Source organism: Prionailurus viverrinus, chromosome A2 (genome assembly GCF_022837055.1).
Source record: "Prionailurus viverrinus isolate Anna chromosome A2, UM_Priviv_1.0, whole genome shotgun sequence".
NCBI classification, from domain to species: Eukaryota; Metazoa; Chordata; class Mammalia; order Carnivora; family Felidae; genus Prionailurus; species Prionailurus viverrinus.
In genome coordinates this window covers 10,752,162-10,776,656 of record NC_062562.1, presented here as the reverse complement: position 1 = coordinate 10,776,656, position 24,495 = coordinate 10,752,162, and the positions used below count along the sequence as shown (strand labels likewise).

The window sequence follows — 24,495 nt, the reverse complement described above, 5'->3', positions numbered from 1 at the left end:
AATTTTTACCAGGGAAGGCATGTAACAGGTTTTTGCAACGGGGCCGAGGGGGATGCTGCTATTTGACCTGGGTGTCAGGTGGCCGGCTGAAACCTGAAAAACAAGAATAAATGTTGAGTCACGTTGTACCCCTCAAATTTGTCTTTGTCAATTCTACCTTCATAAAGCTGGGGAAGAAAAGAATGAACGAGTGAGTGAATAAATACATGAATTTTCACAAGTCTGAACCACACGGAAGATACTCTGGCTCATTCCCAAAGTCTGATACAAGTGTCCAGAGCATGATACAAAGTATCTTAGTAATTTTAGATAGCACATGGAGAAGGTGGGTCTATTCATTTTCTATTTGATGTATTTATGTTAAATGAGAGATTTGTTTTGACTCGTAGAAGAAGAAAAAAATAGCCTCACCCTGGACATCAAATCTACAGCCTTGTGGATATAATGATCATTGTATACATTTTGCTTTAAAATAAATAAGGCTTAGGGGCCCCTGGCCAGCTCAGTCAGAAGAGCATGCGGCTCTTGATCTTGAGGCGGTGAGTTCGAGCCCCACATGGGGTGTAGAGATTATGTAAATAAATACAAAACTTAAAGAAAAAAGAAAAAAGGCTCGAAAGCAAGACCACTGAAAGAAAAGTATTAAGTAATAAAAAAAAAAAAGTAATAGGTAGATGGAACAAAAGTGGTGTCATATGATTGAGTGACAAATTTCAACATCAGAAGCCATCTGTCTGGTGGATTAAGACAAAAATGGAAGATTCCTAAATGCAACTTTGGGAAATACTAGCACAGCAATCTCTCCTAAATCCCAGAAAACCAGACACAGAGGGCTCGAAACTTGAAAACTTGAAGGAGGGAATTTTAAAGCCAGTGTAAGAGGCCCCCTTATCCCGGCAGGTGGTAAACTTGGCTGAAGTCTTTAACCCTCTTCGGTTCAGTAGTGTTCTCTCATTAGGCGCTGGGCCCTCTGTAAGGGTGAGAGGGGGCGGTGTTTCTAAGTGAAGAAGAGACAATACAAATAATTGAAGCTTTGCTGCTTGGACGGAGGCAGAAGGGAAGGCTACGTGAAGGATGTGACATCTGAGCTGGGACTTCAGGGAGAGGTTGGATTTCAACAGGTGCAGGAGAGGGGGTGGGGCTTGGGCACAGAGAAACCCAAGGGTGTGGCTGGGCAGGTGGCTTTCTCTGGCCTTGGGATGTGAGAGGTGAGAAGGAGGGCAGGCATGGATGGGAAGGGCCTTGAAAGCCAGTCCAAGTGGCTGAGTGTTGATCTGGTGGGCAATGGGGAGCCATGGGTGGTGCCTGAGCAGGAGAAGAGCCCCCTTTAATGGGTTTGTTTTAAGGAACACTGGAGTTTATTGATTTGGGGGGCAATGTGGATTTTTTAAGGATGTGGGGAACGTCTGCATTGGTGACAGGCTGGATGTGAGGTTCCGGGCAACAGTGGAGGAGAGGAGGAGAGGAGAGGGTGTCAGCCCAGCTTCCCTGCCCTCAGAGAGATGGGGACAAGGAAGGAGAAGCAAGTTGAAGGGCCTGGGAATGAGGAGGCACTGACCACAGTAGGCTCCCTGGCCGTGTTACCCTGGGCAAGTCACGTGGCCACCGGAAGCCTCTATCCCTGTACAGATAAAATGAAGGAGATGACCACGAAATGAAGTGGTGTTTACAGGGTCCTCAGCCCCATGCCTGGCACAGAGCACGGGCTAGACAACTAACCGCACTTCGAGTTTGTGCTTTGATTTGGGCTATCCCAGCCCTTCTCAACTGAGGCAGATTGTCCCCCCCCGCCCGCCCCCCACCTGGGACGTTTGGCAATGTCCAGAGATACTTTTTGTTGTCATGCTGTGGAGGGGGAGGAGCTAGTGGGCAGAGGCCAGAGATGCTGCTAAAGGCACAGGACGGCCCCACCCCCCACCCCCAGGGAATGATCTGGCCCCAGATGTCAGCAGTGCTGAAGCTGAGAAATCCTGTCTGCCAAGGAGAGGCACCGGGAGGCGGCTGGGCCCATCCTGAGAAGTGCACCTCTGACTGAGTCAGCTGTCTTGGGAAGACTTGGATGCCTTGGGGTGGGGGGGGGCGGGTCAGTGAGGTCCCTCGGGAGGAGGTGGACAGAGAAGAGAATGGGGAGACAGAAACACCAATCACAGCTACGTTTAGAGACAGGATAGGCAGAAGCACCGAGCTGCAGGAGATGAGCCACATCTGGGAGGTTGAGGAAGCGTGGTGATAGGAACAATCCCCTTGGCCTGTGCCCAGAGGTCAAAGGGCCCAGGCCCTAGGAAGGGACAGGGCTCTGCGGTTCCCAGGCACCAGAATCCTCAGCCTGGCAGCAATCAACAAACAGCAACCTAAGTGGGAGGAGAGGACATGGGGGCGGCGGCCAGATTAGGGAGACGGTACCAGAAAAGTGTGTGCAAGTGGACCAAGGAGGAACATGGAGGGAGCGAGGGGAAGGGAGTTTCCTGGGCATCCAGAAGCTCACAGCAGACTTCCGGGAAAGCAGCCGCTATGAAAAATCAGTCCGTGCCTCAAAAAGCTAAAAATGGAATTACCATATGAGCCAGAAGCTCAGTTCCTTAAGTATGTAACCGAAAGAATCGAAAACAGGGACTCAACGTCCCTGCATGTTCACCCGTACACGCATGCCCACAAAGGTGGAAACAACCCAGCGTCCATCAACGGATGAGGGGCTGAGGAAATGGGGCCCGTCCGTGCGGGGGAGCATTACTCAGTCATAAAAAGGAATGAAGCCTTGAGACCCACTACACCACAGACGAAACTCCAAAACATCACAGTGATGTGATGGAGTGAAAGAAGCCAGACACAAAAGGTCACACATTGGATGATTCCGTTTCTATGAAATTTCCAGAATCAGTAAATCCATAGCGATGGTGAGTACATTAGGGATTGACGGGTTGGGGGGGGGGGGGCGCTGTGAGGAGTGAGGCCGTATCCAAGGAGAATGAGTACAGGGTCTCCTCTTGGGGCGATGGAAAATTTTTGCCACTGGGCAAATGTGATGGTTGAGCGATATTTGTGAATGTGCCAATGCCGCCCAATTATATCCTTTAAGATGGTTAACTTTATATTACGTGAATTTCACTCCAATAAAATGAGAGTTCCAGCAGGAAACAGAACACTCAAATGGGGTAATTTGGAAAGAGAGGAACAAAAGTACTATTTCAAAAAGACAGCGCAGCCAGGAACCTTTACCACCCCAGAGGTGCGGGGGCTATGGGGCGAAAGCAGTTGCTGGAACCTGGACTTGATACGGCTATGTGCAGAGAGAGGACTACCTGGCAGGAGTTGTTGGTTGAGGGACACAGCCAGCCTGCGTGGACCACACAGGAGAGGAGATCAGATATTAATACCCGGACCTCAGTCTCCTCCCTCCCTCCAATGCCTGCTGTGGCTCCCTATTGGCGGAACCCAACCAGAAGCCATAAGGCAAGGGTTGGGTGATTCATACAAGCCAGCCTCCCAGGATACAAAATAGGGGGCAGAAGGGTGGAGACAAGGCAAAAGGTAATTCAGAGACTTGAAACAAAGACCAGAGCAGTTCCAGGGTGTGGGGTGAATGGTGGAGCAAACAACTCCTTCCAATTCATCACTCACCACACTCTTGCTCACTGCCACTTGAACCATTTTGCCAAACCCGTCAAGGTTATCTTTCCCCTCAAAGGCTTTGCTTCCTGCACATGCTTGGAATTTCCCTCTGCTTGGAATTCTATTCCCTCTCACTTGCTCAGCTAACTCCTACTTATCTTTCAGGTGTCAGCTCAAAGTCCATTTTCTCTGAGGGCTTCCCTAACTTCTGGGTTCAGTTTAAGCCCACACTGGATGCAGCCACAGCCCCTGGGAGTCCTCAGTCACAATCAAATCACTCTTGGAATGGTTCCTTTAGCTGTGAGCTCTAGGCAGGTAGACAGGGTCTTTCAAATTTCCTCCCTTTTCCCCAGCCCCAGGGGACACATAGCACCTACTCATTCAACAAACACCAAATACCCAGGGAGGGCCAGGCATTGTTTTACAATGCACATCCCTGCTTTCTGGAGATTAAAGAAAGAATAACCAGAAATACAGAAGCAAAAAGGTTATTCTATGTGACATGTGCTATGGAGGAAAATCCAGCAAGGTAAGGAGATGAGGAAGGCCTTTCTGAGGTGCTATTTGAGCAGAGACGGGAAGGGAGAGAAGGGTTTCACTGGAGGTGGATGGAGTGTTCCAGGCAGAGGGCACAATTTGTGCAAAGATCCTGAGGCTCACTGTGCCTGAAGAAACAGCCAAGAGCCCAGTGAGGCTGGAGCAGAGACAGCAAGGGCGAGAGTGGGAGCAGACGAGGGCTGGGAGGTGGCAGGACAGATCGTGCTGGACCTGATGGGCCACTGGGAGGACTTCCGGTTTTCCTCCGGGGGGGGGGGGGGGGGGGTGGGGGGGTGGGGGAAGGTGGCGCCGCGCAGGGCTCTGAGCCCAGCAGGATGCTGACTTAGGCGGCCCTCCCTACTTGAGATTTCCAACCGGCTCCCTCTGGCTGCAATATAACGCTCCGACCAAAGGGGGCGCGAGAGCGGCAGGAGGAGCCCGGCGGGGGGGGGGGGGGGGGGCGGGGGGGGAGGGGAAGTAGCCTGTGGCTCTGGCCGGGCACAGCCGCCCTGGAGGGACTGAGTGGCAAAGGTTGTGTAAACGTGGGTGATTATTTCTCCTCCCTCCCTCAAATGCCCGAAAGCTGTTTCCTCTGCTGGAATGCCCTTTCCTGCCAGACCAGATCCTATTTATCCCTCAAAACCCAGTCGCAATAGCCCCCTCTTCCAGGAGCCTTTCTATGCCCCCTTCCCAAGCTTCCCAAGGGAGTCCAGCGTTGGACTTTGGGGGCTCGTTAAATCCCTTAAAATCATGTGCAAAAGCATGAGTTCGTCTTTTCAGGAGACACCTGGAGCCATAGCTTTTACCAGATTTTGAGGGGGGAAAGGGAGGTTAAGAACTTTGTTTTTACAAATTGGAATCCCAGAGAGAGGCAGTAACTTGCCCAAAGTCACACAGCCTAATGGGAACAGAGTCAGGATTAAAATTTTTTTTTTAATATTTATTTATTTTTGAGAGAGAGGGAGAGAATGTGAGCCGGTGAGGGGCAGAGAGAGGGAGACACAGAATCTGAAGTAGGCTCCAGGCTCTGAGCTGTCAGCACAAAGCCCAACTCGGGGCTCGAACCCAAGAACCGTGAGATCACGACCTGAGTAAAGTTGGGCGCTTAACCGACTGAGCCCCCAGGTGCCCCATAGAGTCAGGATTTTTTAACTCCTGTGGCCCATTTGGGGAGCTTCCCAGGACTTGGATGCTGAACATAAACAGGTATTCATCCTCGTGATCCAGTGTAGGAGGAAAGAAAATTTCTTTCTAATAAGAAACCCAATGGTCAATAGGTTGGCTGACATTTACTGAACACCTGAATGCTAGGTGCCAGGCGCTGATCTCAGCCCTGGGGACGCAGCACTGAGTAAGAGAGGCTTCTGCCCTCCTGGAGTTTCCATCCCAGGGGGGGGAGGCAACAATAAATAAACAAATGAATAAGATAATATCAGGTAAGGATCATGGTGAATGGAATGAGCTCACAGGGAGGGACTGGGAATCTAGTTTAAAGAGGGTGGTCAGGGCTAGGCTTCTAGGAGGAAGTGGTGTTTGTGTGATCCCTGACTGATAGGAAGACGAACTGGAGCATTGTAAGCGAAGTGAGCCGCAAGTGCAAAGGCCCTGGGGCTGAATGAGGGTAGCATCCTCCAGGAGCCAGAGGCCAGTGGGCTGCAGCAAGGAACTCACTGGGAAAGGAGGTCAGAGGGGTTAGTAGAAGCCAGATCCTGAAAGTCCTAGTGTACGCACCACGGAAATGAGAGAGAAGGGAGAAGCGTGCCCCATAACAGAGGGACCACTTGGAGCCAATTCCTGGAAGCAAGGAAATGCCTGGCCCAGGCCTGCCTGGGGCACCGGAAGTCACCCTCCCCTCCCCCTGTGCTGGTGTGAACTGTAGAACCGACCGGAGGAGTGAGTGGGTTGGGGCCAAGGTGACTTCCACCAGGGAACCAGTTGTGGCTCATGACCACAGGTTTCCCCAGGCTGATTCAGCAAGATTCTGTGTGGTCGAAGTTCAGCCCCCCCCAAAGAGCAAAGCAACAGAGCTGCAAGCTGCCTCCCACCCCAGAGGACCTCCCCAGGAATCTCTCCTCACTAGCTTTGAGAAGCGTTAAGCTTCAGGAAGCTTCTCAAAAATGCTTGCATCGCGGATCCAGTCACCAACTGCTGTGGGACTTTCGCCAAGTTACTTCACCCCTCCCCCGCCCCCGCCAAGCCTCATTAGACCACTTTTTTGTTGGTTTGATCCATCATAAATCAAAAGCATGATTTAGGGTCCATCCTGTGCCTACATTACCACACTGATTCTCCACAATAAGGGAAGGACTTGGGTTATGATCATTGAGAGAGAGAGAGAGAGGCTCAGAGGAAGGAAGCAACTTGCCCAAGTTGGGAGTTAAATCCAGATCTGTCAGATTCCAGAAACGGGAGACGATGCAGAGCCTGATCCCAGGATCCCCTTCTGGCACCCAGAAGCAAATGTCTGGCACCCAGTGGTCACGAAGCAGACAGGGGTTATCAGGATGGTCGTTAGCCTCAGGATGGTGTGGGGCCACCTCTCCCACCTCTCAGTTTCCTTGGCTGCAAAATGGGGACTTAGAATTCTCCGCTTAGAATTCTCTCTTCACTGGCTTTGTGACGCAACTGAGATATAAAGTGTTTGGTGGCCCCTCAAAAAGTTGGACGTAGAGTTACCCTATGACTCAGAAAGCCCACTCCTAGGCATAGACCCCAAATAATTGAAAACAGTACTCAGGGGGCACCTGGGTGGCTCAGTCGGTTCAGCGTCCAACTCTTGATCGCGGCTCAGGGCATGATCTCACCCTCGATGAGTTCGAGCCCCGCATCGGGCCCCACACTGACACTGAGGAGACTGCTTGGGATTCTTTCTCTCTCCCTCTTTCTCTGCCCCTCCCCCACCCCCACTCATGTTCTCTCTCTCTGTCTCTGTCTCTCAAAATAAATAAATAAATAAGAAAACAGTATTCAAACTAGTACACGTACATGCCTTTGTAAGCACCGCTTACAAAGCCAAATGTGGAAACACCCCAAATGTCCATGAAATTATGAATGGGTAGACAAAATGCCATATATACACACAACGGGATGTTACTCAGCTGCAGAAAGGAACAAAACCCTGACACGCTACAATGTGGACAAACTTCAAAAGCCTTATGCTGACTGAAGGAAGCCAGTCACCACGGGCCACACAGTGTATGATCCCATTTATGTGAAGGGAATTCTTAGAGACAAACAGCAGAGTAGTGGTGGCCAGGGGCGGAGGGGAGGGGTGGGGGGCCGGGACTGATTACTTAATCAGTACGGAGTTTCCATCTGGGGTGATGGAAGTGTTCTGGAACTAGACAGAGGTGATGGTTGCACAACCCTGTAGAGGGACTGAATACCACTGAACTATCTACTCTCTTTAAAATGATTAATTTTATGTTCCATGAATTTCACCTCAACAGTCAGTAAATAGCCAATAAGTAAATGGTGGGCAGTGATTTTGCATATGGTTTTATATCACTGATTCCTGTGCTAAGGCCAGGAGGTCGACACACTATTGTCATTTTACAGATGGAGAAATCAAGGCATGGAGAGGGGAGGTGCCCCACTCGGAGAGTGGGTAAGACTGAATTGGACAGGGGGTCTCCTTGACCCCAAGGAGGTTCTACTCCTCTGCCTGGGAGCCATAGGTGACAGGCACCCACGCTGAGTTTACCACCCCTGGGCGCAGGTGACTCAGTGAAAAGGCAGGCGGCACAACCAAGGATACTGGCCAGCTTGACCTGGTTCTTTTCCCCTGGCCCAGGAGAAACCAGCAAGGGAGGCAGAGGGCTATGAGGGCTATCCTTCATTCAGACAGAAAACCTGTTACTGTCACCTCTCTGTGCGGGAGTCACCAGTCTGTCACCAGTCCTGTGTGAATGCCCTAAGAAGACTCAGTCCTGGAGCCAGCACTCAAGAAGCTCCCAGTTCTAGAGAGTGCCAAGCTGGACACAGACACTCCCAACCTCTCAGTGTCAGGGCTGAGCCAGAGGAAGGAGCCCGGAGCTAGGAAAGCCAAGAGGAGAGAGCTGGAGGACAAAGGAAGGCCTCATGGTAACGGAGATATTGGAGCTAGGTTTTGAAGAATGTAGAGGAGTCCACCAGCTCAAATGAAAGAGATATAAGGCCTGGGGAGGAGAAATTGGTAATATCTGGCAAAGTTATATGTGCATTTCTCCACTTAGAGGAATATATCCCAACGATTCCCTTGCAAAACTAAGAAAAGGTGAATGAGCGGGGCTTTTCATAACAGCACGACTTAAAATATCAGAAGACTGGAAATAGCCCATAAGTCCATCAAGAGGGAATGACTGAATAAACCAAGGCACGGCCACAGGATGGAGTCCTGTGCAGCTGTGAAAAGGAATGAGGAGTGTCCATATATACTGGCATGGAGAAATCTCCAGAAACAACAGTGTTAAGAGGGAAAACAGCTAGGGGTGTGTGTGTGTGTGTGTGTGTGTGTGTGTGTGTGTACACACTGGTGTTTTACAAATGGAACAATAGACCATGAGAAAATTATAAATGGTTACCTGAGGAGGGGGGAAAGAACATGATGGAAGGTCCACGAATAGAAGCTGGATGTTTTTCTTTATACCTTGTTCTGCAGATTTGACTTTAGAACCATGTAAATATCTTAAATAATATTAGGGGGCGCCTGGGTGGCTCAGTCGGTTGAGCGTCCGACTTTGGCTCAGGTCATGATCTCACAGTTCATGAGTTCAAGCCCCGCGTCGGGCTCTGGGCTGACGGCTCAGAGCCTGGAGCCTGCTTTGGATTCTGTGTCTCCCTCTCTCTCTGCCCCTCCCCTGCTCACACTCTGTGTCTCTCTGTCTCTAAATAATAAATAAATGTTTAAAAATTTTTTAATTAATTAATTAATTAAATAACATTAGACTTAAGGGGTGCCTGAGCAGCTCAGTGGGTTAAGCATCTGACTCTTGAGCCCAGGTCATGATCTCACAATTTGTGGGATCAAGCCCCACATCAGGCTCTGCATTGTGGGTAGAGCCTGTTTGGGATTCTCTTTCCCTCTCTCTGCCCCTCCCCTGCTCACATATGCTCTCTCTCTCAACATAAATAAATAAACTTTTTTTTTTAAATGGTTAAAATGATAACATTTCTCTTATGTAGATTTTACCACAATAAAAAAAGCAATGTGGCATTACCTCATGTGTATGACCCAGTTGCTCTAATCGAATTTGTTGCAATACAGTGTTTCAGAGACATTTTTAAATGGAAGGGTGCAATAGTGAGATAAATTGTTCAATAATCTAACAGATTAATAGTAATAATTATAACAATACGAATCCTGTTATTTGAGATACTTTCTAACTGCATAATCTTATCATGAGGTGTTGTTTTTATTGCTGTGGCTGTTTTAAATTAAAAATTTCTGCCCTCGGGGCACCTGGGTGGCTCAGTTGGTTAAGCATCAACTTCAGCTCAGGCCATGATCTCACCGTTTGTGAGTTCGAGCCCCTCAACGGGCTGGCTGCTGTCAGCACAGAGGCTGCTTCAGATCCTCTGTCCCCCTCTCTCTCTGCCCCTCCCCTGCTCATGTGCACACAGGTACTCTCTCTCTCTCTCTCTCTCTCCCTCTGAGAAATAAATGAAACATTAAGAAAAAAAAAAAAACTTGGGGCGCCTGGGTGGCGCAATCGGTTAAGCGGCCGACTTCAGCCAGGTCACGATCTCGCGGTCCGTGAGTTCGAGCCCCGCGTCGGGCTCTGGGCTGATGGCTCAGAGCCTGGAGCCTGTTTCTGATTCTGTGTCTCCCTCTCTCTCTGCCCCTCCCCCGTTCATGCTCTGTCTCTCTCTGTCCCAAAAATAAATAAACGTTGAAAAAAAAATTAAAAAAAAAAAGAAAAAAAAGAAAAAAAAAACTTTCTGACCTCAAAAGAAAAATTCCCTAAGAATCAAAATTTCAGGTTAGTGGCACAAATGTACACAAACTATTTCAAGTGACACTACAGCACAGTAATTTGATAGCACACCCACAGTGGGATATGCCCACAGGACAAAAAGAACCAGAAAGAGAAGGTCTTAGACTGGTTTTCAAAAATCATATTGTTTCTGGAACTGTTGGTGTATTATTCTAAGATTGATGTGTGTGATTGTGGAATGAAGCAAACTGAGAATTTGGATTTGCAGTATGGGGGAAAAATACATGTATAAGATTGATCAGTTTAAGTAAGAGCCGTGTAATTTGAATTGGAATTGGAGGTATCAACATAAATTCATGATGTATCTTATTTAAAAAATGGTAGGGGGACTCCTGGGTGGCTCCGTTGGTTGAGTGTTCAACTTCAGCTCAGGTCATGATCTCACGGTTCATGAGTTCGAGCCCCACATCAGGCTCCATGCTGACAGTGCAGAGCCTGCTTGGGATTCTCTCTCTCTCTCTCTCTCTCTCTCTCTCTCTCTGTCCCTTCCCCACTCATGCTCTCTCACTCTCAAAATAAATAAAAATGTTTTAAAAAGACAATTTTAAAAAGTGGTAAGGGATTTCCTATTTTTGTCCAACAAAAAATCCTAGAAACAACTAGCCCAGCAGCCATGAGCGCCCCCATCACCTCGACTGCAATCTCTAAATACCACTTTCCAATCAGAGGAACAAGGCCTCTTTGGGAAAATGGTTGATTCCCAGGCCTGTGGCAGGAAATCTACAAGATGTTTCTGGACTATCTTGCTACCTCATAAAGCAAGAAAGAGACCTGTCAAAAGAACTTGGGAGTCAAAATGAAGAGGCTCCCACTGGCCAAAGAGGGGATAATAACTTGGTTATCAGTAATGATTTAAAAAACCCAATATATTGGCACATTTCAATAGTTTAAATCCACAAATTTGTAAAAATATGAGAGGAGTGGGAAATCTCATTATTTACCTTTGGATGATGATAAGGAGACCAGTAATTACTTTGAAACTCAGAGAAGGCAAGATATCAAGCATTGATCTGGTCTTTCCGTGTGAATTGGGTAACCAGATGGGAGATGAGAGGACATTTCTCTTTCCAGATGTATTCCAGCTAATAAATGAAGAAGGAGTAAGTCATCCCAATGTCACTCTGTTGTAGCTGCTAACGAATTAATGGGTCCAGGCAATGATCACCAAAGGCAGAGGACATCACAGAAGAGAGACAGAGGGTGGCAGTTATGGAAGAAATAAGATAGCTCATGAGTTGACACGTGTCAGCTGGATGATGGATACATAAGGGGAATCATGATGTAATCGTCTCTACTTCTGAAATTTTCTGTTTAGAAAATAATGTTTAAAGCCCTTTGCCCCATGTCATCCTCTCAAAGCAGGGAGGACAGCTAGGAGCTGGAGGTGCTCCTAGGATGTACCAACATCTGGCCCCGGTTACCCCACATTCATTCTTGGCCTCTAGCATACCGCCGAGGGCTGAGCTCACGATGTCGCTATAACATCCCATGTCCTCAGTTACAAAACTCCCTCCTTTCCAGTTCCAGGACCAGGTGTTGAGAGATTAAATCTCACCTCTAGTCTCCTAGAAAGATGCAACTAGAGTGACTTCTGCCGGCCAGGGGCTGTGGAATCGCCCTGCCTGGAAGCCGTGAGGTCGCTGGCTCACACCACAACTTGCTGCTTCTCTTTGGCAAACTGGGTCTGACCAATTCTGGGGATAGCCTGCCTGGCTTCAGTGACTTGGCTATGGTTCCAGGCTGGCTGAAGGCCCAGCCCTAAGGCCCAGCTGGCTGCTGGGGACGGAGGGGGGAAGGTCAGCAGGGAAGCCTTGGCTTGGACAAGTGCCCCAGATGCAAAAATAAGACATGGCTTGGAGTCCAGACTCATACAGGAAGCAGGACTCCGGCCATAAGAGACGATCCTGTGGGCTCAGCCTCTGCTGGGGAAGATGGGGCCGGTGGGTGGGTGGGCAGAAACAACTCTACTCACTGAATGCTTTCCACATGCAAGGATGGCCCTATGCACTTGGGACCACCTCATTTAACTCTCACACCAACGCTGTGAGGTTGGTACTATTCTCCCATTTCAGAGATAGACTAAACGAGGGCTAGAGATTAAGCCACTTTGCTTCAGCTAGTAGGCAGCAGAGTGAGCATTTGAACCTGGGTTATTGAAAGTTCACAGGGGCGCCTGAGTGGTGCAGTCACTTAAGCACCGACTTCAGCTCAGGTTGTGATCTCATGGTTTGTGAGTTCGAGCCCCACATTGGGCTCACTGCTGAGAGCAAGTCAGTGCAGAGCCCACTTCAGATCCTCTGTCCCCTTTTCTCTGCCCCTCCCTCACTTGCACCCTTCCAATAAATAAATATTTTTTAAAAATCTTTAAAAAAAAAAAAGTTCACATATATCTGAGGGAAACGAAATCACCATCGAAGAGACATCGGCATCCTCATCATAATCATTGCAGTGTTATTCACAATGGCCAAGACGTGAAGACAACCTAAGAATCCCTCAGTGAATGAACAGATGAGGTGATGTCTATATACAATGGAGTATTATTCATTCATAAAAGAAGAAGAAGAAGAAGAAGGAGGAGGAGGAGGAGGAGGAGGAGAAGGAGGAAGAGGAAGAGGAGGAGGAGAAGGGGTGACTGGGTGGCTCTGTCAGTTGAGCGTCCGACCTCTGCTCAGGTCATGATCTCACAGTTCGTGAGTTTGAGCCCCACACTGGGCTCTCTGCTGTCAGCACGGAGCCTGCTTTGGCTCCTGTGTCTCTTTCTTTCTCTGCCCCTCCCCGCCTCTCAAAAATAAATAAACAAACATATATATATATATATATATATATATATATATATATATATATGAAACCCGGAAACAACATGAGTGGAAGTTAAGGGCATTATGCAAGGGAAATAGGCCACAGACAAAGACAAATACTGCGTGGTCTCACTTGTAGGTGGAATCTATGAAACAAATAAAATGAACGCAGAGAAGGAGAAGGAGCCTGGCAGTTGCTAGGAGTTGAGGATGGGGAAAATGGGGAGACACTGGTCAAAGGGTACAAACTTCTAGTCTTAAGACAAATAAGGTCTGAGGACCTAAAGGACAGCAGTGGTGACTCTAGTTAGCAGCACTGTATTGTACAACTGAAAGTTGCTAAGAACGAAGATCTTAAAAGTTCTCACCCCCCCCCCAACACACACACAAAAAGATAACTACGTGAGGTGATGGGACGTGTTAACTAACCTTATTGTGGTAAACATTTTGCAACGTACATATATCAAAACATCATGTTGCACACCTAAATCTTACACAATGTTGTATGTCAATTATACCTCAATAAAGCTGGGGGGAGGGGGAAACGAACTAGTCAATATTTCGGTTTTGTAGCCCAGATGGCCTCTGCCGCTATGATTCAACTCTGCCCGTAGAGCGTGAAAACGGTCAGAGACAGTATGTAAATGAATGGGGAAGGATGTCGTCCAGTAATTTCTTTACATAAATGTGTTTATTTATTAACATAAACAAATTGTGGCACATCCATATGACAGAATATTATTCGGCCATAAAAAAAAAAAAAGAATGATGTGTGATAAAATGCACGGATTCATGCCACAACACAGATGAACCTCAAAAACATTATCCTGAGTAAAAAACAAGAACAAAACGAAAGAAACAAACAACAACAACAGCAACAAAACAGCCAGACACAAAAAAGTCACATAGTGTCTGATCCCATGTGTGTGAAACATCCAGAACAGGCAATACACAGAAACAGAAAACAGGTCAGTGGTTCCCAGAGGCTGGAGGATAATGAGTGTGACTGCTCTGGGTGCAGGGTTTTTACTTCAGGGAGCTGGAGATGTTCTGGAACAAGACAGAGATGATGGTTGCACAATATTATGAAGTACTAAATGCCACTGAATTATACATTTTTTAAAGTTTATTTACTTTGAGAGAGAGACAGAGCGAGAGAGAGAGAGGGCACAAGCAGGGGAGGGGCAAGAGAGGAAGAATCCCAAGCAGGCTCCGCACTGTCAGAGAGCCCAATGCAGGGCTCGAACTCACGAACCGCAAGATCCTGACCTAAGCCAAGATCAAGAGTCTGACGAAAACCGACTGAGCCACCCAAGGCGCCCCTGAACAATACACTTTCAAACAGATCATTTTATACGAGGTGACTTTCTTCTTGAAAAAAAAAAAAAAAAAAAGCAAATCAGAACAAAACAAAACAACAACAACAAAAAAAAACGCATCACCTACAAAACAGCCAGTCCACAGGCTATAGTTTCCTAACTCCTGCTTTCTCTTAACAAAACCCAGAGCTGAATAAAAAACCACAGGCATATAAAAATCTTAGCTTCAAACCCCATACACAGCAGTTATTATTATTATTATTATTATTATTAACCAGGGTCTTCATGACTATTCTGCCACCAAAATGAACATTCTTAACCCTGATGTTGGCCCCAGGCCCAGTCTTGCCCCGAGCTCCTCTCCCTCTAGCCTCTGGCCACGATCCCACCCTTCACTTCATGAGACTACTGGTCTGTCTGCGGCCTGGACGGGCCTTCACCTACCCTGGCAGGCGGTCCTCATGAGGTGTAAGGGAAGCAGGGGTAGGGAGTGGTGATTCATCCCTCCCAGGCCCAGCCCAGGCCAGGTGCTTTGGTGCGTGGGTGCCTGCATGTGTGTGTACGTGTGTGTGTGTGTGTGTGTGTGTGTGTGTGTGTGTGCGCCCATATTTCAAAGACCCATCCCAACTGACCCCACATCCTCAGTCAGGCCTTTTGTGCACTCGGCAATCCCGCCCTGCCACCCACCTGGCCCATGGCCTGTGCTGGGCACTTCTGGGCACCCTAAGAGGACTCAGCCTCTCCTAGTGGGGGGAGGAGGAACCGGATAGAGAAACTCCTGGCCCTATATGGATGAGTCTGAGTCAAAGGGAGGAACCCCAGGCTAGGGAGCCAGGATGGGGAAGGAGGGGGAGCCAGGGGTAAATCAGGGACGCTCCCTGGAGGAAGGGTCCTACCCCAGGACACAAACCCCAGACGCACTCTGAGGGAAATATTGGTCGGCCACGGCATACTCCGCTCCCCAGGTCCCTGCCACCAATTCCAAGCTTCAAAAGGAGATCAAGGCTGTCTGACTGGCTGGCCCACGAACTCCTGGGTGTGAAGTCACTCTGCAGCAAGTCTGCAAACACTTCCCCAGTATGAACTACTCTGACCCTGACCCTGACCCAGCCACAGGAGAGTGGAAACATGTTTTGTGCTTGGAGCCCTCCCCAGGTTCCAGCTACATGACCCTGAGCAAGTCTCTGAGCTCATGTCCTGCTGGGTAAAACGTGCGTAAATAGATGGTGAGATACGACTGGCAAGGGTCCCCCACGACTGCAATCGATGGGAGGCTCAGAGGGACGAACCCAAAGTCAAGGGCATTTCCAGACCAGATGGACACAAGGTGGGGATCTTCTCGGCCACCCCTCAACATTCTGAAGGCCTCCCCCTGACGGACATATGGGGCGCCTGGGTGGCTCAGTCAGTCAAGCGGCCAACTTCAGCTCAGGTCATGATCTCCTGGTTCGTGAGTTTGAGCCCCTTATCAGGCTCCACTCTGACAGTGTGGAGCCTGCTTGGGATCCCCTGTCTCTCTCTCTCTCTCTCTCTGCCCCTGCCCCACTCATGTTTTCTCTCCATCTCAAAAAGTAAATAAACAAACTTTAAAAAAAAAAAGCTGGTATTTTGTTTATCATAGACTTTTTGCATTCATTTTCGTCTTTTAAAATATTGCATTAAGGGGCACCTTGCGTGGCTCAGTAGGTTAAACGTCCTACTCTTGATCTCAGCTCAAGTCTCTTTTTTTTCTTTTTCAGCTCAAGTCTTAATCTCAGGGTCACGAGAAGCTCATGTTGGGCTTCGCACTGGGCATGAAAAAATAAAAATAAAAATAAAATATTTCAGGGGTACCCGGGTGGCTCAGTTGGTTAAGCATCCAACTCTTGATTTCGGCTCAGGTCATGATCTCACGGTTGGTGAGCAGCGACCCCCGCATCAGGCTCACTGCTATCAGCACAGAAACTGCTTAGGATCCTCTGTCCCCCCGGCTCTCCGCCCGTCTCCCGCTCGCACTCTCCCTCAAAAATAAATAAAACATGACAAAATAATAATAAAAATAAATTTAAAAATAAATAAATGGGGCGCCTGGTGGCTCAGTCTGTTAAGTGTCCAACTTCGGCTCAGGTCATGATCTCGTGATTCATGAGTTCGAGCCCCACATCGGGCTCTGTGCTGATAGCTCAGAACCTACTTCAGATTCTGTGTCTCCCTCTCACTCTGTCCCTCCCTTGCTCTGTCTCTCTCCCTCTCTCAAAAATAAATAAATATTTACAAACCTTAATTTAAAAAATAATAAAATCAAATATTGAATTAAAATATTAACTTGATCTCAGATTTTCAGCAACACCTTTGAATTTTGCACCCTAGGTGAATGCCTCACTCTCCTCATCAGTCCTCCCACCAAATGGACCCACAGTCCAAATCCTATACGTGGTTCTACCAGGCAGAGCCCCCCTATCCCCAAATCCTTGGAAACTGGGATTCAAAGGCAGACATTTGCTTGGAATCTCTTGGAGAGGGGCCTCCATTAATTCCCTTCCCTAGCACCCTACTCCCTGAGCCCCCATGTGTGATGCTGGGTGCCCAAAGAGAGGACACTGTATCTGCCAAAGCCCCTCAACCCACAGCCCCTCCTCCCCTCACCCCCTCCTGGGGAATCCCAGGCCTGGCTCAGCCTGGGCATTCCCAGGCCCGCCCAGGGCCTGCCCCATGCTGAGTCCCCAGCCTGGTGGGTCTCCTGGAAACTCCCCAGGTTGGTTTCAGGGTGGGAGGCCCACAGTGAAGCAGCCCCAACCACTTGGAGCCCATCCCACCTGAAACTGGAATAAAGGGGAAGCGGGTTCGTTTCTGCAGGACTCAGCCACAGCACCGCACCAGGAAAGAGGAGGGCCCCTCACTGTCAACCCAGGCGAGCCCAGAAGCCAGCTCCTGGGACAAAGCCAGGGTCCTGAATGCTCTGGCCCAATCCCTGCTCTCAGCTGCCTCTGATTGCTTGGGATCAGGACTTGGAACTGGATAAGAGGTGACACCTCCTGATCCCATGGGCTCAGCACAAGCCTCTGCAAAAACAATCCCCAGCCCCTGTGCCCATCTTCTGCCTGAACCTGAGGTGCTGGCAGCGAAGAACACAGGAGACCTTATCAACCCCAGGTTTTTCCTACTCTCCCTTCCCCCAGCACAGCCGGTCTTACCAGTTGGGCAGACACCTGAGAGTCCCCTCCGGTGGCCAGCTGCAGCTCTAGAACAATAATTATAGGAAGGGGTTAGGGTTTGCTGGACCGGCCTCAGTCTGCTTCTCTTGGGAATGGGAAGTTTGTTGGAGTCTAAACTACTTGGCCTCCGGGCCCCTCCTGGGATGGCCTGGCTTGCTGACCCTGGACCTCAGCCTGAGAGGGACAGGATAGGATGGGGGAGTCCCTGAAACCAGACAACCTTGACCCAGGGCACTCTGTCCCCATGCTCCTGCTACCTCCCGCCCACAGCTCTGCAAGGGGCAGCTGTGTCATTCACCACTGGACTTTGACAGTAGCCAAAGGCACCACTCAATTCTCTCTTCCAGTTCTGCCAACGTCTCAGCTGAGGTCACCTGGATATGTCCCTCAGAAGCTGGAACCCCACAATGGTGGCCCAGGGTGTCCTCTGGGTCCTGTTTGGATTGCTGCTGCGGCCGGAGCCCGGGACAGGTGGGTCAGAAGGCAGAGACCTGGGGCTGGGACTCGATTCTGCAAAAGTGTATTGTGCCCTCTCTGTGTCCAGCCCTGTACAGGGTGAGGCTGGAGACCCCAGGAGGCCCCAGTCTCAAGGAACCTCCAGTCTCCAGATGCTGCCAGCCCCAAAGGGTCAGGACTCAGGAGCTGGGGGAAGGACTTGGAGCCAGAAGAGCAAAAATCAGGAAAGTTTCCTGGAGGAGGGGACATAGATTTAAGACAGGAAGAAGGAAAAAAAAAATCATTTGGTGGGGAAGCAGGAACAGGTGTCTTAGGCAAAAAGAAGAATAAAGTTATAGAGGAATCACAGTGTGGACTGTCTGGAGAAGAACCTGGATTCTAGAAAGAGTGTAAGGATTAAAACTTCCTGGGTTCACATCCTGCCTCTGTCACTTCCTAGCTGTGTGATTCTAGGCAGACGATTTAGCCTCTCTGTGCTCACAGGGTCATTGTGAAGATTAAATGGGTTAGGTCACCTAGAATGGTGTCTGGCACATAGTAAATGTTTAATAAACATTAGCTGTCATTCAACATCCCATTCAGCTCGAGCCCAGCATTCCTCAGTTCCGGGTTCAGGCACTTGACATTTCCTTCACAGGGCACAGGCCCACTCTCCCCTCCCTGGCCATCCTTAGAGACACCTATCCCTCTAAAGTCCCCCAAACTCCAATCCATTAAAAACTCCATTTTGGGGCGCCTCGTTGGCTCAGTCGGTTAAGCGTCTGGCTTCAGCTCAGGTCATGATCTCACGGTTCGTGGGTTCGAGCCCCACGTCAGGCTCTGTGCTGACAGCTCAGAGCCTGGAGCCTGCTTCAGATTCTGTGTCTCCCTCTCTCTCTGCCCCTCGCCTGCTCTCTCTCTCTCTCTCTCTCTCTCTCTCTCTCTCTCTCTTTCTCTCTCTCTCTCTCTCTCTCAGAAATAAAAAATAAAACATTAGAAATTAAAAGAAAAGAAAAACTCCATTTTCCCCTCAAAGCACCTGGGAGCTCTGCCCATTTTTGTCCATCCCACTGACCCTACCCTGGCTTTGGCTACCTTCATCACTTACCTCCACACTGTCTCCCCTCTCCCTTCTCTAGCCTCCCCCAAATCCATTCTCCACATGGTAGCCAAAGGAGCAGCCTTAGAATACCAACCAGGCCCTGTCTCTCTCCTGCTCATGGACCTGCCATGGCTCCCCAGTGCTCACTGATCGTCTAATCTCCTTAACTGGCTATCTGTGCCTCAGTTTCCTCATCTACACAAGGATGGTGTTGGGGGTCACAGGGTTGTCCAGTGAAGAGCTGGGGGCATTGAGAAAATGTGAAAGCAGCAGGTGGAGGAACAGGGGAGGTGCTGGGCCACTGGGCTAATGTTGTCTGTCCTCCTGCAGCAACCCTGCCCCTGTTCATGGACTCTGTCATCCAGGCCCTGGCTGAGCTCGAGCAGAAGGTACCAGCCACCAAGGCCAGGCACACTGCTTCTGCATGGCTGCTGTTAGCCCAGGAGTCGGGTCCCCGCGATCTTGTCCATCACTTCCTGCTGGAGGGGCGGAGTCTCAAGGCCACCAGGCTGGATCCCCACCAACTGAGCCCAGAGCTTCGAGGTCTAACCAAGGACGTGGTCCAACATGGTGTTCGGGCTGGGCAGGAATATGGAGTTGTGCTGGCACCCGATGGCTCAACGGTGGCAGTGGAGCCTCTTCTGGCGGGGCTGGAGGCAGGGCTGCAGGGGTACAGGGTTGTAAACCTGCCCTTGGACAGCACGGCCAGCCCTCTGGATGCTGGAGCCACCTTTGCAGACACTGAAGCCACGGTTCCCGACGTAAGAGCCACATCTCCAGGGTTCAGGGATACCCTTCCAGATGTCATCTCTGCAGATGTTGGAGCCAGGTATTCAAATGTGAGAGCCGCAGATCTAGATGTCAAACCCACCTCTCCAGGTGTTAGACCTGGCTCTCCAGATGTCCCCGTCACCTCTCCGGATGTCCAAGCTCCCTCGCCAGGTACCAAAGTCAAGTCCCCGACCACGGTGGACAGCCTCCTGGTGGTCACCCTGGCCAGAGACCTGGGTCTGGCCTTCCTCCAGGGCCCTCAGACCTGGAGTCATTCAGGCCTGGGAACCGACGGTTGCTGGGACCAGCTCTCTGCCCCCCGGACCTTCACACTCTTAGACTCCAAGGCATCGCCAGTCACCATGGCCTTCCTCAACGGTGCCCTGGATGGGGCCCTCCTAGGAGATTATCTAAGCCGAACTCCTGAGCCCCGGCTACCTCTCAGCCACCTACTGAGCCAATACTATGGTGCTGGGGTGGCTGGAAATCCAGGACTTTGCAGCAACCTCCGACGGCAGAACGGAGCTGCTCTGATTTCAGCCCCTACATTGACCCAGCAGGTGTGGGGGGCCCTCATCCTGCTACAGAAGCTGGAGCCAACACACCCTCAACTGCAGGGCATGAGCCAAGAACAGCTGGCACAGGTAGCGACCAACGCTACCAAGGAATTCACTGAGGCCTTCCTGGGTGAGAACAGCCCCCATCCCCTGTGATTCCCTGCCCCCCCTCCCCCCCCCCCCCCCATCTCACAGATGCTACACTCTTAGCCTCATGTGGCCAGGGGGATCTAATTTAACTAAATTTAACAGCCCCTAGCCTTGGGGGATTCCAGAGGGAGAAATAAGGGTCCAGGTGGACGGGGGCGGGGGTGGGGGGGGGCGGGGTGGTGGTGTGGGCAGGGCCGCATAGGTAAAGAAAGGCTACATTTGGGTCTTAAAGGCTGAATAAAAGTTCATCCGACCAATGGGGCGCCTGGGTGGCTCAGTCGGTTGGGCGGCGGACTTCGGCTCAGGTCATGATCTGGCGGTCAGTGGGTTCGAGCCCCGCATCGGGCTCTGTGCTGACAGCTCAGAACCTGGAGCCTGTTTCAGATTCTGTGTCTCCCTCTTTCTCTGACCCTCCCCTGTTCGTGCTCTGTCTCTCCCTGTCTCAAAAATAAATAAATGTTAAAAAAAAAAAAAAGTTCATCCGACCAAAAAAAAAAAAAATAGGCGGGGGCTGGTAGAGAGAGGGCATTCTAGGAGGTGGGCTCAGCACATGCAAAGGCACAGAGGTTCAAATGGAAGTTCAGCCAGTTACTCCTGTGCATCTTAAGGGAAGTTGCTTCACTTCTCTGAACCTCTCCTTCTTCAGTGAAAATCATTGCTTCCTCTTGGATGTGCTGGGTGGTTTAAGAAAGATGAAGCAGGTAAAGCGAGTAGCTTTACACAAAACGGGGGCTGAGATCCCTCTTTTCTCAGCGTAGCTTTCTCTCTCTAGAAATCAGAGCAGAGCCAGCTGGAGAGGGCTGAGTCCTGGACCGTAGCGCGCCTTAAAACAAGAGCTTAAATTCTTGGGGTTTATCCTCAAGGTGATGGGAGTCATAGCAGATGTTCCAACAGGACTGAGACGCTGTCAAATTTGGTTAAGTTAGATCCCCATGGCGGCCAGGGGAAATGTCCTCAGATCTGGAGGGAGGCTGGAGGACTGGTCCACACGTGCGCTTTACCGAGGATGCGGGCGGCAGGCAGAGAAACGCTGGCTGACCCCAGCCCTGGACTCCCTTCTCCGCAGGGTGCCCGGCCATCCACCCCCGTTGCCGCTGGGGCGCAGCACCATATCGGGGCCTCCCGACGCCGCTGCAGCTGCCCCTCGGGTTCTTGTATGTACATCACACGTACGTGCCGGCGCCACCCTGCACGGATTTCGCGCACTGCGCCGCCGACATGCGCTCGATGCAACGCTTCCACCAAGATACTCGGGGTTGGGACGACATCGGCTACAGGTAAACCGAGCCCGGCCAAGCGCTAACCTTTCAGGGTGGAGCCTGGGGTGGGCGGAGCCTGACCCAGGGGGCGGGGTTTGGACCGGAGCCGCAAGGGCGAGAGGAGGCTTTTGGGGGGGGGGGGGGGGGGGTGGAGCCAAGGTGGAGGGGCCGTGGCTTTGACTCAGGTCTGGGCCTTAACCGGGACCAGAAATACCTCAAGACGGCGGGATTCTTGGGTCTGGTGTAGGAACTAAGAAAAGAGCAGTGGAAAGAGCTGGGTCTGGGACAGGGCAGTGAGGGAATATGACCTAGGACAGAAAAGAGCTCTGGATTGGGCAGGAGCTGTACTTGAGACAATGTGGAGGGGGCTGGGTAGAAAGGGACGCGGCCGATGCTGAGGGACAGATCCAGAAAAACGGAACCGTTTCTGCGGTGGCACGTGGGGAGAGGTGAGAGGATGGACGGGGTAGAGCCAGAGCGACCGGGGAAGAGTGTGGGGGGGGGGGGGGGGGACTTGGCGTGGAGGTGGCCCTTGGCTCGGGTGCAGAATTGGGGTAGGGGGCCGGCTGAAAGGCAGGGCGTCCCTCATGCAGCCTAGTGCCTGCTTCCCCCTCCCCTCTACAGTTTCGTGGTAGGCTCAGACGGCTACGTGTATGAGGGCCGCGGCTGGCACTGGGTGGGCGCGCACACTCGCGGCCACAACTCCCGCGGCTTCGGCGTGGCCTTCGTGGGCAACTACACTGCGGAGCTGCCGGCGAAGGCTGCGCTTCACATCGTGCAGGACGTGCTCCCCGGCTGCGCCGTGCGCGCTGGCCTCCTGCGGCCAGACTACCAGATGCTTGGCCACCGCCAGCTCGTGCGCACGGAGTGTCCTGGGGACGCGCTCTTCGACTTGCTGCGCACCTGGCCGCGCTTCGCTGCGGTGAGTACAAGACCCCACACTACCTGAGCCTGCGGCCCAGCTTTCCGCACAGGCCCAGAGCTCACCCCTGACCCCCGCCTGCTCGCCCAACCTCAGCAGGCCCCTGACTCCTTACTGCAACCCCTATGCCCATACAGCCTCAGCCAGGCTCCTGGGCCCCTTCGCAGTCCATCTATTCCGGCAACCTAGGCCCAGGCTTCAGTCCTTCTGCTTACAACAGCTCCTACTCACTGTCCTCTGCTTGCACAACGTCAGCTGAGCCCCGACCGAGCCAGCTTGTCCTTTACCCAGCCCCAACACCTCCGCCCTCCCAACCAAGGCATGGACTCCAACCCTACACAGCCTTTCTGCCCTCACAACCTCAGCCTGGCCTGCATAACTTATACCCAAGTTACCTCTTCTGCCTGTACACCCTCACCCAGACTACCCAAACTTGGCCTCACCCCATCCCCTACCCAAAGGGCCCTCGGTCTACACAACACTAACTTACCCTGTGACCCTCTACAGAAAACCCCTTTGCCTGCACAACCTCTAGCCAGCTTCTAAGTGTGCTGCCATCCTCTGCCCAGTCTCAGCCCTAAGGATGCTTGCTCGGCCCCAGCCTCCTTGACCCCTGATGACGGCTCTTATGCTGGAGCAACCCATGTACAGCCAGCACAGCCTTGGCCTAATGATCCCACCTACCCCCTGCCCTCGATCACCTAAACGCCTCTATATTCACACCTGCACAATCTCATCCTTACCCTATTTCGTTAAGCTGGCTCACAGTCTGCATCATACTCACCCCCTCACTTTGGGCTTCTGTCCTCTTCCCTATCCAGGGTCCCACCATGATGGGGGCAGCCCCCCCCCCCACTCCCCAAGCCTCACACTGCCCTGTATTTTCTAGAATGTGAAACCCAGAACAGCCAGGAGGGCTTCTAGAAGATCCAGAAGGAAGCCACCTCCAATGATCCTGTCAGCCTCAGACCTCCAATAAAGAGACAGTGGAAAGAAAACCCGTGTCTATGCATCATCCGTGTTCGCACACATTGTTTTAATTTGCGTTTGCCTAGAAGCAGGCCAGAGACAAGAATGCCAATGCAAGTAGTTTGCTTGGGAGGTGAAGGTGATCCTAGGACATATCAGTTGGAGATGCAGGAAGAGAGGTAGGGGTGGGAAGGCGTCCAGGAAAGGGTGCATTATCAAGCAAGTTGGTGTTGCGGGGACATGCAGCTCAATCCCACCAGGGACCTCTGGGGGACAGTGTAAGACACGGACCTCAGAGTTGTCCCACTCAAGAGGCAAGGGAGCTGGGTGTTGATTCTCCAGACTTCATAGTCATTGGCTAAAGGCTAATCTTGGGGAGGTATTAATTCTCTGGCACTTTGGGGCTGCTTGTTGCGTAGAGAGGGAGAGTGGGCGCCATACATCAGAGAAAGATCTCCAGCAAAAATGCAGGCAGTTGGGAGTGGATCAATATTCAGTGAAGTGGGAAAGACTCAGGGACACGTCAGAATACGGGGAAACTCTGCGTGTGTGCACAGTGACCGGATTGAATGCAGTAAGAATGAGGTGGACATACCTAAGGTGTACACACCTCTGTGCACATGTCCAGCTCCAGGAAAAGGGTCTTTGGCCCTCACAGAAGATCCTGCACCTTGGGATGGGTTACAGAATTTGTGAGGCACAGGGCAAAATGAAAATACAGAGCCCTCTGTCCAAAAAGCAGGAACTTCTGGGTGCCTGGGTGGCTCAGTGGGTTGGGCATCCAACTCTTGGCTTCGGCTCAGGTCATGGTCTCGCAGTTGGTGGGTTCGAGCCCCGCATCGGGCTCCGTGCTGATAGTGTGGAGACTGCTTGGGATTTTCTCTCTCTCTCTCTCTCT

General features: G+C 51.0%; 1 protein-coding gene across 1 annotated transcript; it reads left to right on the top strand.

Moving 5' to 3' along the window:
* Positions 1–2,810: 2,810 nt before the first annotated feature.
* On the top strand, positions 2,811–23,617 carry PGLYRP2 (peptidoglycan recognition protein 2). Its single transcript, XM_047850215.1, has 6 exons — positions 2,811–2,894; positions 17,780–17,903; positions 19,300–20,427; positions 21,514–21,724; positions 22,331–22,628; positions 23,518–23,617. Exons 2-6 carry the CDS (start codon positions 17,813–17,815, stop codon positions 23,605–23,607), a joined length of 1,818 nt encoding a protein of 605 aa, XP_047706171.1. The 5' UTR covers positions 2,811–2,894; positions 17,780–17,812; the 3' UTR covers positions 23,608–23,617.
* Positions 23,618–24,495: the final 878 nt, after the last annotated feature.

Coding starts and splice junctions, on each gene's coding strand:
- PGLYRP2 (XM_047850215.1), top strand. CDS start 17,813: ATGTCCCTCAGAAGCTGGAACCCCACAATGGTGGCCCAGGGTGTCCTC. Junction 17,904..19,299: donor GCGGCCGGAGCCCGGGACAG/GTGGGTCAGAAG, acceptor GTCCTCCTGCAG/CAACCCTGCCCCTGTTCATG. Junction 22,629..23,517: donor CCTGGCCGCGCTTCGCTGCG/GTGAGTACAAGA, acceptor TGTATTTTCTAG/AATGTGAAACCCAGAACAGC.